The sequence below is a fragment of the Mytilus trossulus genome, chromosome 9 (genome assembly GCF_036588685.1).
Source record: "Mytilus trossulus isolate FHL-02 chromosome 9, PNRI_Mtr1.1.1.hap1, whole genome shotgun sequence".
In the NCBI taxonomy this organism is placed as follows: domain Eukaryota; kingdom Metazoa; phylum Mollusca; class Bivalvia; order Mytilida; family Mytilidae; genus Mytilus; species Mytilus trossulus.
In genome coordinates this window covers 52,594,105-52,610,492 of record NC_086381.1, presented here as the reverse complement: position 1 = coordinate 52,610,492, position 16,388 = coordinate 52,594,105, and the positions used below count along the sequence as shown (strand labels likewise).

Here is a 16,388-nt window from a genome sequence, read left to right as displayed (position 1 = left end):
TTAAAAAAACAACAACTAAGGTCTCAACTTTCTCTCTGGCAAAGTTGACCGCTTATATATTTGGCTTTTAAGTTTATGCAATGATTGGTCAAAGGTTTTGTTTCAAACATTTCGGGTTTTAAACATCCATGGCTTTTAAATATTCCGAAAAACATTCCTGTTGAAAGTAAATTTAAAAAAAAAACATTACGGACGCATATAATTCAGAAAGAGTTGTTTTCATTTTTCTATAGTTTTCATTTTTTTTTCTGTTACCTTCAAGTCAGTAGTAAAACTTGTTTTCTTCATGTTGCTATTTAAATATGTTTGTATGTGTAGAAAGCATGACATTTTTTGTAAACGCATCATAATATAAGATCGTGATCATCAAAAGAAAAGGTGAACATATGCCACTGTTCCATTCTTTTGTTTTAAAAGGTAAAAGTGCATTATTTTGCACTTGAGATAGATAGTTGTTAATTAATAAGCCAACACAACGGTATGTTCTCACTTTGGAAGATCGCACAGTTGTCTTTTAGTGCTTACATCCATTTCTTTTCTTTTTTTTTCTTTTAACTTTGATGGATAGTGTCTCACTGGCAATCATACTTTCATTTACTTTATCACCTTTTTTTTTTTTTTTTTTTAAATATAAGCAACTGTGGACGCCAACATCTAAATTATTTTGATCATTGTTTTTGTTTGCAATATATGTACAATGTAATTGAATTCGATATTAACAAAACTAAAATAATTATATACAAGATCTTAAACATTTAATATCTTACAATATGTCTTCTTATTTATAAAAATACACAATAGAAAAACTTCAGAATTACAGATACATTTCTAAATTAACGAATATAGTATTAAGCACTAATAAAGTAGTTTGAATACATTTAATTTAATCACATTAAGATATCAACATTAAGTAAAGACTGCAGCTTAACGAGATGTTTAATGTTTTTCTTAAAAGCAAAAAAAAAAAAAGGGAAAAAGGACAAATGTCTTTAAAAAAATAAATATTAGAAACTGACCGAGACGTCCACTTAAGTTATGATAGATAAATCTCCTGGTGCTATTTTTTCGTTTCATTCATTTTTTTGTATCAATGCATAAATAGTATTCATTACATTACATGCATGTTTCATAATAATCCGTACTAATTAATTGCAGACAACAATACATAGCCATTTCTAAAAATTAGATTGTATAACCTAATAAAACATTCCTGACAACACGTGCTTACTGCGATATGTTACAACAAAATTGTTAACTACTTAAGGAAAAGATAGCTTTCAGACAATGCTTTGAGAATATCAAAAGAAAAGATAGGGTCACCGTATGTTTTTTCCGGCTAAAATACAAAATAGGAAAATTTCATGTAGAATTCTTCGGAAAATGCACGTTTTAGAGTTACCTCCCCTTGAAATACCAATTAAAAAAAAAACAAAAAAAAACCAAAAACTAATTAACATTAACAAAAATATCAAAATTTGTAAGTTGTATTCTTATAAATTTGTTCTTTTAAATGAAAATTCACATTAAATATCTGCATTCCTGCATCATATTTTGCTAACTTTATAGAAAATATGGACCTTTGGTTCTCTGTTTTTTAAAATCCAAGATGGAGGAAGACACCCATATCATCTTAACAGGGTTTTACGCACAATTTTTTGTATTAAAAATATATCAATGTTTCATTCTTTATTTTTGCCACAAAAACGTACAAAAAAAACCCATTCAATTATTAATTATTCAATTATTCATATTTTCTCCGATATTAAGTACGACTTATAGTTACCACATTGAATTGTGATGGTACCCATTTATTTAAAATCTGTTCCAAAAAATATATAAACATACATCGCTTATTTCAGTGTATATCTTTAACCGACTGTACAAAAGAAAGAAAAATATATCTAAATGGTAAATGAAATATATTTGACATAATTCATCCGATTTTCTAAAAAGCTGTGCATAATTTTTTTAATTAAGAAAAAGCAATGTCTTTAGTTTGACCCACCTAGATTGATTTTCTGGAATTTCAGTTTCGGGTTCATCCCATTTAATGAAGATAACATCATTTGATATGTTCACGAGTTGTTCTGGAATATCATTGACATGCACATTTTGTAAAATTACTATAATTTTCATAAGATTTTGTGTGTATTTCTCATATTTGGCTCTTTCGATTTCAAAGGACCCCCATTCGTATTCACAAAATCGTTCCGTAATAATAAAAATAACATGTCTACTTTGGTGAATTGAAAGTGCTTTAGAATCTGATGTGAGTTCTCCGGGTATAAGGTCACGATCATGTACGAATGTTTTCAATCCCCATTCTTTTTCAGCTTTTGGAAGCAGATGGTCTTTTATCCATGTTATGCTTTTTTCTTCGTAGGAAATATATACGTCATATTCATAATTTACATATAAACCTCTCTCGACGGCTCGTCTAAATGTTCTAAACAAAAACAGAATAAGTTTCCATCTGTAATAATATAAAATCGAAAATGGTACCGAAACACCAAAAGTACACGATATTAATATAATTCCAATCCTAAGCCATAAAGTAGCTTGGCAGTCAGCAAAATATTTATTGATATCTTTGGTTACTTCAATAAGATTGACTTGCGAATTGTTTGACATTGTACAAGTGTATTTGTTTCCGTTTACAAATGATACTTTTGTTTTTGAAAACCATAACAGAAACTCAACAGTATCGCACGAACAAACTAAAGCATTGTTATTCAAATTCAAACTCAAGTTCTGATATGACACGATAATCTCATCTAACCATTTTCGTATAGTATAATCAATAGATGTTATCAAATTATTTGACAGATCTAACGATTCTAAATGACGGAGTTTAGACACAATACTATGAACTCTCCTGAAAAAGTTATTGGACAAATTAAAATGGGTTATATTCTTATCATTAAACAATGTCGTATCTAACAAAGTCCATAGGTTATTGAAAGACAGATCTACATTTTTGAGTTTAGGTGCGTGCCCGAGCATCCATTGTCTTCCTTCAATTATGCTCCTGTCTATGTTGGCATGGTTCATTTTCAATGTAGTTAGTTTCGGCAAGGAAATGGACTGAAACATTATTGTTGAAGATAACCCAGAAACATCTATATATATAAGTTCTTTTCCACATTCATTTGACACATTTGGATATTGTTCAAAAATACTATATGAAACATCAAAATATCTTAGAGATCCTTTATTGCATGTGAATGACACAGACGCAGACACTACTGTCATATGAGTAAAGCGGACACATTCTAGTAAGGGCGGTAGGTTAATAGTTATATGAAAAGATTTATGAAAAATAGGTTGTTTTTCCTGATTATGACTTCCAATGAACTTTTCGGGATGATACACATCAAGATATAACGGATTAAGAAATTTTGCAGGCAGATAAGACATATCATACGTTTTAAGATTCGTAGCTCTTGTTAAGAAAACAACTGTTTGCATATAGTGTTCTAAAGTCGTTGACGGTAATCTGTTTGCAGATATGATAAATGTTTTGAAGCACTCAGGGTGTTGGAATGAAAACAATGAATAAAACTCATCATCTACTATGCCTGTCACTGACAAATCTAAAGCCTCTATGCAGATAGATCTCAGATATCTCATTAGTTCTTTTGTAATTATTACAGAATACGGAAACTTGTCGTTATTAATACTCTTGTCGCTTATATGGTGAAAGTTTATTACAGACATGTTTTTGTTTTGATAAGGATAAAGTATACTCAGTGCCTGATACAAATGAATATATGAATGAGACAAGTCCAAAATGTTCAATTCAGGAAAATACTGAAGGATTCCTTTGTCTATGTGAAAAAAATGATGACAACGAGTAATATATAACTCCCTTAGTTTCGGAGAAATATTTCTGAAAGTTTCATTTGATAATTTGCCGAATCTCATGTAACACCTCCTAAAATTTAAAACGACTAGATTGTGGAGTGATTTAAATCCATTACCGAACTCAGGTCGATCAAACAAGTCAATAGATAAATTTTGTAAACTTTTCAAGTTAGAGAATACTTTGTCTGGGTAAACAAACGATTCATGTTCCATCCATTGCTCTTCATTCCTACCTATTTCAAGAACCATCAAATTTTCAAGAGGACGAAACACTCTTGGCGGAAGCTTAGAAATATTAATAGCATTATTTTCCATTCTCAAAATCCGTAAATAACGTAAGCCTTCAAAACCATGTTCATGGACTTTAGATATATTGTTACTGTTTAAAATCAAAATGTCCATTTTCGCATAGTTTATAAATGTGTTGTTTTCGATAACAGTGATCAAATTATATGAGAGATCCAGCACTTGGATATTTTTGATCAGATTCCTTGGTACAGATATAAAACCTCTGTTATCACAATGGGCCACAAGTTGATTCTTTAAGTTTAAGCTGTAATTGCACGATAAATTTGTAGCACCATACATAAACATAATCCACATCATGATTAAAAGCCAAAAAAATCTTTTATCGTAGTTCATGTTTTCTCCTTGTTTTAAAACAAAATATAAAAAAATCATATGAAATAAAACCATCAAACATAAGACACAAAAATCAAAAGTAACTATATGGGTCAAGAGCAAACAAATTTAAAGTGCTCATAATATATACTTTCCTAAGAAACCGGATGTTTTGGTAGATTCTATTGATGAATACATATTGTAAGAGTGAATATAATAAAAGGGGTGTTTTATAAGGAGGTGTTGTTTATTATCAGTTTTTCTCGTTTTTCTGTATTATTCTCTTTTTTGGAATTAACTTATGATGAGTATTACGTAAATAAATCCGCAAAACAATGTGCCCTGCCTGCGATTTCTGCTGTTAGTGTATCGGCGTAATGTTCACTTATAGATTTAGTCTTAGATGCATGATTTTTAGGCAGTTAAGCTGCCTTATGCGAGCGCCCTGGATTTGTGTGCTACCCAATAAATGCTGAAATACGTGCCATTGTTATCATCTAGCTGGCTACTATATTATGTATAACTTATTGGACAGTTTGTTCATACTTTTCATTCTGGATTACAAAAAATATGACCAGAAAAACCTTAAATGATCGTCGATTTTCCCAAAAGTTTTGAAGTTGCACATAGGAAGTAGAGCACACTAGGAATCCTTATGTAGTTTATCATTCCCTGATCTTTTGGCTAAGATGTCAAAGAACAAGTGTATGAAATATTTAATCGCCGAAAATCTCTAAGACAAGTAGTTAAGATTTACCAAATTGCAAAAGTCGTAGGAATATTGTTTGTCGTCAATACGTAGTCAACTACGTATTTATACGTCAGTAAGTTCAACTGATCACGCTGTTGGCGGCAATTTTGAATTAGAAGACGAAATTTTCGTATCCTTTCAATTTGGACGCAGGGGTTCAAATTAGCGGTGGTCCGAGGTCTGCGACCTTCCAATTTTGCAGTCGGACTTTCTACGTGGTTACTAGCTACCCCCGACATGGTGGTCCGAGGTCTGCGACCTTCCAATTTTGCAGTCGGACTTTCTACGTGGTTACTAGCTACACCCGACATGCCCGACGGACCTTGAAAGAATATTAAAAAATAACTTTGTTAACATTTTTACCAAAGTTTCCTTATAAAGACCAATAAACGATTTCAAACTTATTTTTATCATTACTATTCATGACAGCGATGTTCAATTTGTTCAACCGCTAGCTTTATACAGAAAATCGCCGATAAATAATGTGTAAATCCGAGTAAAATCGTATCTCACTATCTGTCAAAAACAACATTGAAAATAATATGGCTGCCACGAGATTACAATATCGGATTCGATTCCAGACGCGGATAAGGGTAATCCCGGTTGTTGGCTTTTAACTGAAAAAATCCAGACAGGTGACAAAATACATCTATGCATGGTGAATAAATATAAACTAGAATTGAAAACCAAAAAGATATATGCTGAGACTACTATAACATAGTAGTCTCAGATATATGTAAAAGAAAGAAAAAGCAGAAAATATTTTGTACACCAATTTTAATGTCAAAATCCAATACAGTGTGACAGCTGGGAACAGTTTATCTAACAGTTTAAATCAGTGATAAATGTTGGTAATGCATGTTAAATGCTTTTCAAGTTAAACATATTAATGTAATTTCAAGGGGTATTTTTTTCTTCTGAATTTTAATTTGATAGGTCAGTTAAAATAGCTGGAAGTTTCTTATATAAAAAAAATGAGACAACTATCAACAAGAGACCAAAATGACCAAAACTTGGTAACAGTCAAGATCCCCACCCCTTAACCATATATATTCATGTATGGGACAATATAACAAATCATATGAAATATAGGTGGAGTTCGTGGGGCCACTCTACCCCTTTCTGTTTGAGAATTTATAACGATCGAGATCCACAATTTATACAATATATATTTATGTATGGGACACTATTACAAATCAAATGAATTATAAGGGGGTCCCTATGGTCACTGTACACCCTCCTGTTTGAGAACTTGGAAAATTTGAGAACATCACCTCTTAACCATATATACTCACGGATAAGACTTTATAACAAATCAAATGAAATATAGGGGAAGTCCCAGTGGTCACCCTAACCTTCATGTTTAAGAACTTTGAAACAGTTGGGATCCCCAACTCTAAATTAAATAAAATATAGGGGGAGTCCCTGCAGTCACCTGATTGAGAAATTGGAAACAGTCGAGATCCCCGCCTTTAAATTAAACCATATATATTCATGTATGAGAACTAATCAAATGAAATATAGGGCGAGTCCTTAGGGTCACCCTACCCACTCCTGTTTGATAACTTAGAAACAGATGAGATCCCCACCCCTAAACCATATATATCTTCATGTATTGGACAATATAACAAATCAAATGAAATAAAGGGGAATTCACCTGGGTCCCCCACCCCTCCTGCTTGAAAACTTGATAACGGTCGAGATCCCCACCCATAAACCATATATATTCATGTATGGGACAATATAAAAAATCAAATGAAAAATAGGGGTAGTCCCTAGGGTCACCCCAAACCCTCTTGTGTGTGTTTTGAGAACTTGTAAAAGATTGGGATACCAACGCCTAAACCATATTCATTCCTGTTTGTCATTTCCAAAAAAATTGAATGACATACAAGGTCAATCTCATAGGCGACACATTTGCATATCACTTTGCTAGACCCTAACACCTGTCATTTTATTACAAACGTAGACATCATGGACTTGGGGTGAAGGTGGGAGTCATTTACATTTTTCAGTCAGACCTCACCATTGATCCCTGTAGAAGTAAACATCTGTCTGATTTGTGTCTCATAACTTTTGTACTGTACAACACAAACTCAGTTTTCTTTCCAGGGAAGCAAGTCCATTCATACTTTGACAAGCTCGTACTAAAGTCAACTTGAACTACTAACAGTCAACTAATACGAACAATTACGATCAACTAGAAAAACGGCAATCATTGGAAATGTGTACTACTGCTGACTCATGACCATTCGTGGTCATGTGCGTTGCTATTGAAAACCTTGATAAAATATGAATTATTTGCCTTAATGTTTAATTCATTAAATGAACATAAATGTACAATTATATATGAATGTTTAATGTTTGTTCTTTTAAATCTTTAAAAAAATGTTGAAGTAACATTGCCACAATTTTCATAATTATGTTTGCCTTGGTTTTTGCAATTGGTTAACTGCATACAGTGCTTACAGCGCTTTGATTTATTAGTTGTTAGTGGCTTTGAAATAGCTATCAGTTAACTGTGAGTACTTTCAGATCTGTTTCTAGTGTCTCTTTGTTGTTGGGATGTACAAGTACGCGGTCATGTCCACTTGTATGTTTGTATATCTGATCAGTTAAGCCTTTTTCAACAATTTTTATAGTTCGTTCTTATGTTGTACTGTTATACCACCGTTACAGGTTTAGGGAGGGTTGGGATCCCGCTACAATGTTTTACCCCGCCACTTTATGTATGTATGTGCCTGTCCCAAGTCAGGATCCTGTAATTACGTGGTTGACGTTTGTTTATGTGTTACATATTTGTTTATCGTTCAATTTTTATAAAAATAAGGCCGTTAGTTTTCTCGTGTGAATTGTTTTACATTGTCATTTCAGGGTATTATATAGCTGACTTTGCAGTATGGGGTTTGCTTATTGTTGAAGGCCGTATGTTGACCTATATTTGTTATTTTCTGTGTCATTTTGGTCTCATGTGGAGATTTGTCTCATTGGAAATCATACCACATCTTCTCTTTTTTATATTATAGAGTCATCAATACAATGACACACTCACAGCAGAATAATATCACAACCTTGACAAAAACAAAAAGACACTTGCTTATAGTGTCCCTCGTAGATTTGAGTTTCAACGAAGAAAACCATTTTCATTTGTTATTCGTCCTGTCGTTAATCATTTGTTTTTTTTGCTGGAGCTAGCCGCTCAGATGCACGGATATTTTTTTTCTAAAAATTTGTCACATATCGAATGTTATATACTAAACCAGATCATATAACTGTTTCATTTAAAATTAATACAGCAAAGTGATTTCCCATTTTTAATTGTTTTAACTGTAAGTTTTGTTGGAACAGGGTTCTTCGGTTACATGAGGTGTAAATTACATTAGTTCAATATCGATCTGTTCTTAAATACTGATCACATTTTAAAACTTTATTAGATTATCGATAAATACCAATGGAACCTTCAAACTCGTTAAATGAACACACACTAACAAATTCATTGCAAAAAAAAAACTCATTCTTAAAACAACAAAACTACAGACAACAGTATACACAACACAACATAAAACACTAAAAACTGAGCAACTCTTGATACAAAATCGTGTTCGATAACATACAGCGTGTAGAAGGTTTCCAGTTCATTTGGCTTACTTTAAAAGACACTCTTTTCAGATGTTGTACATTTTACTCTTACACAAATACACGATAAATGGATTTCTAGATGCTTTAACAATGGTTCATAAAATATGAAAATTTACAACATGATAGGATAAAAAATGCTTTCAACTATTTAGACAATGTACATTTATTAGCAAAAATGAGAGTCAATAATACGACCATTAGATAATAAAACAGTGGCGAGATTATGAATAAAACAATTATATTACCAAAAAGCGGCTCAATAGTAAATATGAAAAATAAACAAAGATAAATAAAAAAAAACCAATAAAGAACTTTTTAAGATAACAAACAACGTCAAACATACTGCAAACCCATCATGTTTTATATGTGAAGTTGATACGCACGTTTTATCAGAGACCTGATTGTTTTGTTGAATTCTGAGAGAGTTTCAAATTAAACTTCTTCGCGTTTCAATCATGCTCTAGCGTAGTCCTCGGTGTAATCAAAACTAAATTGAAGTTATATGTAGTTCCAATTGATAGTTTTGGGTTATCTGAATTTAAGGCCATGATATATTGTTTTTTGGATATGTTTATGTTGAATTATTTTAAGAATCCCGGTTTTAGCATGGCCATAGAGGTACAGACTGATTTTGAAAAAAAAACTGAAAAAATTAGATGTTACCTTTTTGTGATGAGAAACCTTGCTGATGTTGATAGCAGCGATTCCTATATATGAAAACTGAGCTGGAAGGAGTTTCCTTTTTTATATATCATGTAATGGTTCCTATCTAAAAATGGTTTAAAAAAGACAGAAAAGAGCTAAATTATAAATACTACTTACCAGTCTGTATATTGGAAAAAATGTAGCCCTTGTCTATTGCATAATCTCTCAAACATTTTAGAAAATAAACAGGCAGTGACAAAAAATTAGTTCTAATGTAATTTAACACTAGCGGATAATGAGGATGTGAAAGAAGGTCATTAAAGCTCCCAGAGGGCTGTCTAGAATTTTACATTGAGCCTATTGTTATATTTTTTCCCATGACTACGTTTGGGTAAACTGCTTTAGTGTTTTCTTCTCTGAGTCATTTTGTTGTTGTCAGTTTATTTTCGACTAATTTGTTTGAAATTCCCTTTTGTATCCTTTGTCTCTCTTTTGCAATAAATAATGTCAGTATTGCAGTTCTGCATACTAAGGTAAATTGAAATAACACTTCATTGAACACTCAACAACATAGATCAGCGCAAAATAATCATATAGAATATCTGGCAAAATATCTCAGTAAGGGCTTTGATTTGGTCTTATGCATAGATAGTTTCAAATTGCTAACAAACACAAAACTTCACATGCAGTTGATGACATCAACCTATCAGTGAACCAAGGGTTCCTGAAGCATAATGTATTTTCCTTTCAAAGGATCAAAGAACTTTTGTGGGAGTTTAAAAGCAAAGTGATTTTCCATAATTTTTTTGATAATTTTTTCACTGATCACACGCGTTCATTATAGTCTCATTTAACACTATGAACAATTATTTCAATCCTTAGGATTGACGCCTATTATCGGTATATATTACTCGATTTATTTCACTTGACTGGGCGGAGTTTCACCAGTTCGCTCATAACAAACCATTCCATCTATGAATAGGTGTTTTAGGATAAACTCATTAATAAAGTGTCCAGTTATTCATTTGTAAATTACTTTGATAACACTGATAGGTGATTAGAAATCAGTAATGATTATAACGGTAATCATCCTTGCCAAACACATCTTCAAATAGACTGTCCTTATGCAAATTAAAACGTAAGCTCCGCCCGATCAGTTTAAATAACATTGGTAATACCTCATCAATATATAACGATTGATGTATGTATTGATTCGGTATTTTATGCTGACTAGTCTTACTCCATTGCAGTTCAAAGTATACTGATTGCTTTTATTCTCGAGTTTATATGCGGAAGAATGATGTACTAAATGAAAAGTATAAAACTCTCTGTTGTCTGAAATATTTAAATAATTAATCTATAGCAGGGAAACAAGAAAAAAAATGTTAAGTCAAAAACAGAACTACAAAAATGTATGAGTTCTTTAGAAAGTGCAGAATCATCCCGAAGTGACTAAGCGTCAAGTAAAAATGATACACGTTTCTCAATATAAAAGACACATAGAAGACAAAATAAAACATTCAAAGCCGGCTCAGTTTGAAGTTGCATCATATAGTTTAAACAAACAAGTTCTACAAATACATTATGTAGTGAACTGGACACAAAACGTACAATTTAGAGTATGCTGATACTAAATCGCCTGGTCGTGTGTGGATTGTCCCTTCCGATATATTAATCTAACAGCAATTGCAGCTTCCTGTCATTGATAGAAAAACATGTAGTGTATCCTTGATAAGATACAAAAGCAAACATACATTGATGATTTTTAACTCAAACTGTGTTTTACTGTGAATATTTTAAACGAATAATCTGTTTGTCTGTTGTTTCATTAATTAATTTGTAATATGCTAGAATTCAAAACATTGCGTAATTTATTTTGTGTTAATTCAAAAAAATATCCTTTCTGCTTCAAACACGACTTTTTTTTGTTCTAGGATAACTTCTTGTGACACCAATCAAGACATTTACCATTTTCATTGAGGTTTTGGTTTGAGATATATTTTTCTTATTTCTTTTACTGCATTACTGTTACAGTAACTTATATATATATATATATATCTAAATATATGATTCCCCTTTTCCGCTAAATTAAACTCAGCATGAATTATCAGATTTTATTGTTTCCTGTCCATATTCAATAAAATTACATTCTCCGAATTAAAAATGCATGTGTTATAAAGCTCCATTGATCATTTTCAATGTGTACCTATCTGAGCAAAACGACAAGCTTTAAATCTTTGAACACTTTTTCAAGTTGGTTTTAAGCAAATAACTAATCATCCTTACTAATGTATCTTGTTGTACAAATGAATTTGTAACATTTTAGTTTTGCTCTTACCAATTATTGTTTATTTACAAAAATGATATACTCTTACAAAAGGTAAGCAATTGACGTTTTCAACGATTTTTTATTTATTATTGTTTGCGTACAGAGAGCTGCTTTCCTTCGGAAACGATGTAAACCCCCAAAAACATTGATAAGTATATAAATACAAATGTACGTACAAACTTTATGAAAATGAAACAAAAAACGAGCAGCAAAGTTCAATTTAAGTAATTATGTTCTGAGGGAGTTGTAACGTAGGATATGTTATACATCACGTCTGTGCTGTTCACATCTCTGGGACATGCATTCCACCATCAGCAGTATCGAGATATAAGTTAAATAACTAAAATACTGAACTCCAAGAGAAATTCAAAATGGAAATTCCTTTCTAAAATGGCAAAATCAAATTCAAACACATCTAAAGAATTGAGCATACGATAAATAACACCGAAAGTTATGTAGGTTCTGGTTTCATTTTATTTGTGTTTTTTTGTTGTTGAAAGTATTTTTTTGACATCGTCTAATATCTTGTTATATGTCTTTTGCTATAATCTGAAGTTCTTTTGAACACATGTAGAATGGCACGATTCATTTCTTACATAGTGTGTGTTTTCTTTTCTCCTAAGATGACGCATATATCACCATTAAAAACAATTTTATTATTTATTCTTTTTTTGTAAATTTATGTTTGTAATTTTTTTTTAAATTAAGGTTTTTCACTTTAAAGCACACATACATGCCACCCAATATTTTTTTCTCATTTAAAACAACTGTTTCTCCTACTCTTTTTATCTTAGATTGTGTTCTGTTCATCTTTTTATGCAAGTTTGTAGCTTTGAGTTATATAAAGCATTGACAAAGTATATCATAAGTATGATATTTGCTATTGTAATAATACTGTGAAGACAACATTAAAACACTATACCTGTTTCTGGTCCATTGTGGTGATTTAAATATATTTTAATGATTTAAGTAACACTAAAGTCAACTAAGAAGTCCAATTCATAGTAAGGTCTAGAACGTGTTAAAAAAGGGACAAATATTACACCAAAAATGTTGCTGAAATCCATATAATATTAGTCTCCCTCATAATTATCCATACGTTTTTTTTTATGTTTTTCTTCTAGATATAAATAACATTATTTCGAAAGGAAAGACGAATGCTAAGACTTGTGTGGCTACCAGAAAAAAAAAAGAAAAAGAAAAAAACTACCGAACTGCAAAGAAAATTTAAAACGGAAAGTCCTTAATCAAACGGCAAAATCAAAAGCTTAAACACATTAAACGAATGGATAACAACTGAAAAGATGATCAATTTCGTTTTTGGCCTGCCTCGTTCAAAGTTACTTTCAACTGCATTTTACATTATATCAACAAAACTTAAGATTTTCTACCCTAGGTAAAGACGAACTGAATTTGTTTTTGGCAAAACCTTTCGGAATTTCGGGTCTATAATGCTTTTCTATTTAATTCGTACTGTATTTGACTGTTTTACTTTTTTCTATTCTTACCTCACTGATGAGTCTTTTGTAAATAAAACGTGCGTCTGACGCACGAAATCAAACGCCTTGTAGCTTTGATAAGTGTGATGTTGCTTCGAGGAAAATAGCAAAGCTCATCATATTTGTCTACTTGCGTGTACCATGATAATATGTGTGTGTTTATTTGAAAATCATTTTTATATCATAATAGTTAAACAGGTTTTTACTTATGTGTTTTGTCATTTATTTTTTGTTAATCTCCTTTTTTATATTTAAAGATAAAAGTCTGTACAGTTAGATTAAGTAATGTGTGTTGTTGTCATAACATGCCTAATGTTTATTTAAATTGTATTTCGTCATTTACAATTTAAGTCGTCATGGGCGTGTATTGTGTGTTTGTCACGTAAGATAATGCAAGCAGCACTCATTTAATAATGTTTTATGCTATAGATTTATTGATTTAAACTTATGTTTTCCCTGATTCTTAAATCATTTTCTTTCCGACACTCCTGCTTTTCAGGTATAGCTATTAAGCCTCCAGAATGTTTCCCCCGCAAGTGTTGTTAATTGCATGCATGATACCAACTATTCTACTTCAGTATTCAGATGGATATAGTGAGTATTATTTTTTTTAAACTTCTGGAATTTCAAAAAAAGGGGGATCTTTATGCATTTTAACAACTGTCAATACCAGTCACGATATATAAAAAGTAAACAATTGTAGGTCAAAGAACGACCTTCAATACGGGGCCTTCAACGCGGAACCTTGGGTCACACCGAACAGTAACCTATGACTGGAATAAAACAATTCAAACAAGAAAACAAACGGTCTGATTTATATAAAACTAGAACATACCCGCGATATCGTGGGTTCGTGACTGAATGAAAGTATCTAATTATGTGTTAGCCTTATTTTAGTCTGGATTTTCAGTATTGGTATTGCCATGCACAGTTTCATCTGCTTTCAAAATCTTTCTATTTGAACCCGGTGACCAGGAACCTATCAATGATTGGCAATATTAAGTATTTGGAATGGAGTAATTTTTAATCACACACCCGCGATATCGCGGGTCCGTGACTAAATTAAAGTATCTAATAATGTGTGCCTGTCATCTGAAAAAAATCATGTTGATTAAGAGAGGGTATGTTAACCTCTTTTAGACTTTTTTAAGGTGTTAACGTTTTTAACTGTTATCTGAGATAGTTTTTAACTGTTCACTATTTTCAACCAACTGTGGTATTACTGTTTTGAATTTGTTGTTAACTGTATTTCCCAAATTGATGAGGTGTTGTGAACATGTTAAGAGACTCCTCTTGCCACCTCCCTCCTCTTATAAGAAGCACAGTTGTCTCTGCTTTTTAAATCATTCTGTTTGAACCCGTCAAACTTATCAATTATTGGTAATATTAATTATTTGGAATGGAGTAAATTTTAATCAACAGCACTGCCAGCACTGCCCTATATTAGTTATACATAAAGTTGCATTCTTCGGTTCGTCCTTTATACGTAATGTCGGCTAACAAATTGGTGCGCCTGACAGATGAAGAACGTACAGATAAAGTAATAGGTAATATGCGACATATAATGACATGACTTAAAGGAAATCGCATCGGATAGTTCCGGAACTTATTAATTTGTCTAATTGCTTAATGTTTGAAACAGTAATCAATGTAAAAGAAAGGGTAAAATTCTCAATATATACCATATCAAGTATATATACCCTAATATAAAAATGACTTTTAGTTTTCTTCGATTATAAGTTTATTGGATGATAAAAAAACTATCTTTATATTTAGAAGTATAGAAGCGAGAAACGAGAATCAATTATGAACCACATTAACAAAAGACAATCACCGAACATCAGGTCCCCGACACTGGACAGGTGCACACAAACGCAGCAGGTTCAAACGTTTTAAGAGGCGCCAACCTTCAACCTAACCTGAAATATTAGTGTAATCTTACAACATTAAAATTACACCATAATATATCAGAAGTCTAGCTGACCATGTCATGACAGAAGCGAAAAACGATCAAACAATAAACAACAGTCTACAAAAATCAATGTAGAAAAACTTAGCACTGAGCAAAACGAACCACACGCAAAATCAAGATGGTCTCGGGTTCTTAGAAAAGGTGAGCAGATTCCTGCCTCACCTGTGGAACTCTTCGGGTAGCTCCTGTTAATACAAACCTGTTAATAATTCTTTTTCGGTAGGTCACATTTGATCGGGTAACATGAACAGGCATGTGGTTACGATAATGTTGTGTATTGTTGTCCATCTGTTTTACGTATCTTAGTTAGGTGTCATTTTTTTCAAATTATGGTTTTGTTGTCCCGTTGGTATCGTTCGCCTCTCTTTTTGGAACAGATCCGTCGACACAAAAAAACAGTTAAATTTTCAGATGTGATGTCATCATCACAAAAAAGGAACTCTTAGTTTGTTAGCTCCCTTTAACTGTTAAAGTACTTAACTTTCACATTTTTCAATTGAATAGAAATCTGGATAGGAAATGAAAACTCTGGTATATCATATCAACTTAGAAAATATGCTTTCGATGCAGGTGCTGCTCACATGATGCTACCTAAAGAAATTACAACTTTATGAAATGGAAGCCGAAATCAGCTCTTCAATCGTAAAACTCAGTTCGATGGCTTTCTTAAAATTGTTTCAAACTTTGTTATCCCATCCGTTTGATAGCTTACTAAATGTTTCAGTTATATCCTTTCTTTAACATCCGTAGTTATACCAAGTCCTTTTTTATACAATTTTGTCTCGATGGTATCAAACATCAAATGCTTATCTTTAAATGATTTTTACTGCAATGATATTATGATTTAATAGGAACAAAGTAAACTGTATTATGTAGATAATGTATCTAATCTTCAAATATTTAAATATTCTAGGTTCATGCCAGGACATATACAAGGCGAACAATCGGAATCCCAGTGGAGAATACACTGTTTATCATAGTAATAAATCAATCTTAGTTTACTGTTCGTTTGAGGAAAGCTGGGGGTATACGTATATTTCAAAGGCGTCATATGGACCCACAGTTAAC

The 16,388-nt window shown here is 32.0% G+C and overlaps 1 protein-coding gene across 1 annotated transcript; it reads right to left on the bottom strand.

Moving 5' to 3' along the window:
• Positions 1 to 742: 742 nt before the first annotated feature.
• Positions 743 to 4,535, bottom strand: LOC134683099 (toll-like receptor 4). The gene has a single exon (XM_063542182.1). It carries the CDS (start codon positions 4,504 to 4,506, stop codon positions 1,969 to 1,971), a length of 2,538 nt encoding a protein of 845 aa, XP_063398252.1. The 5' UTR covers positions 4,507 to 4,535; the 3' UTR covers positions 743 to 1,968.
• Between the last annotated feature and the right edge of the window lie 11,853 nt (positions 4,536 to 16,388).

Coding starts and splice junctions, on each gene's coding strand:
- LOC134683099 (XM_063542182.1), bottom strand. CDS start 4,506: ATGAACTACGATAAAAGATTTTTTTGGCTTTTAATCATGATGTGGATT.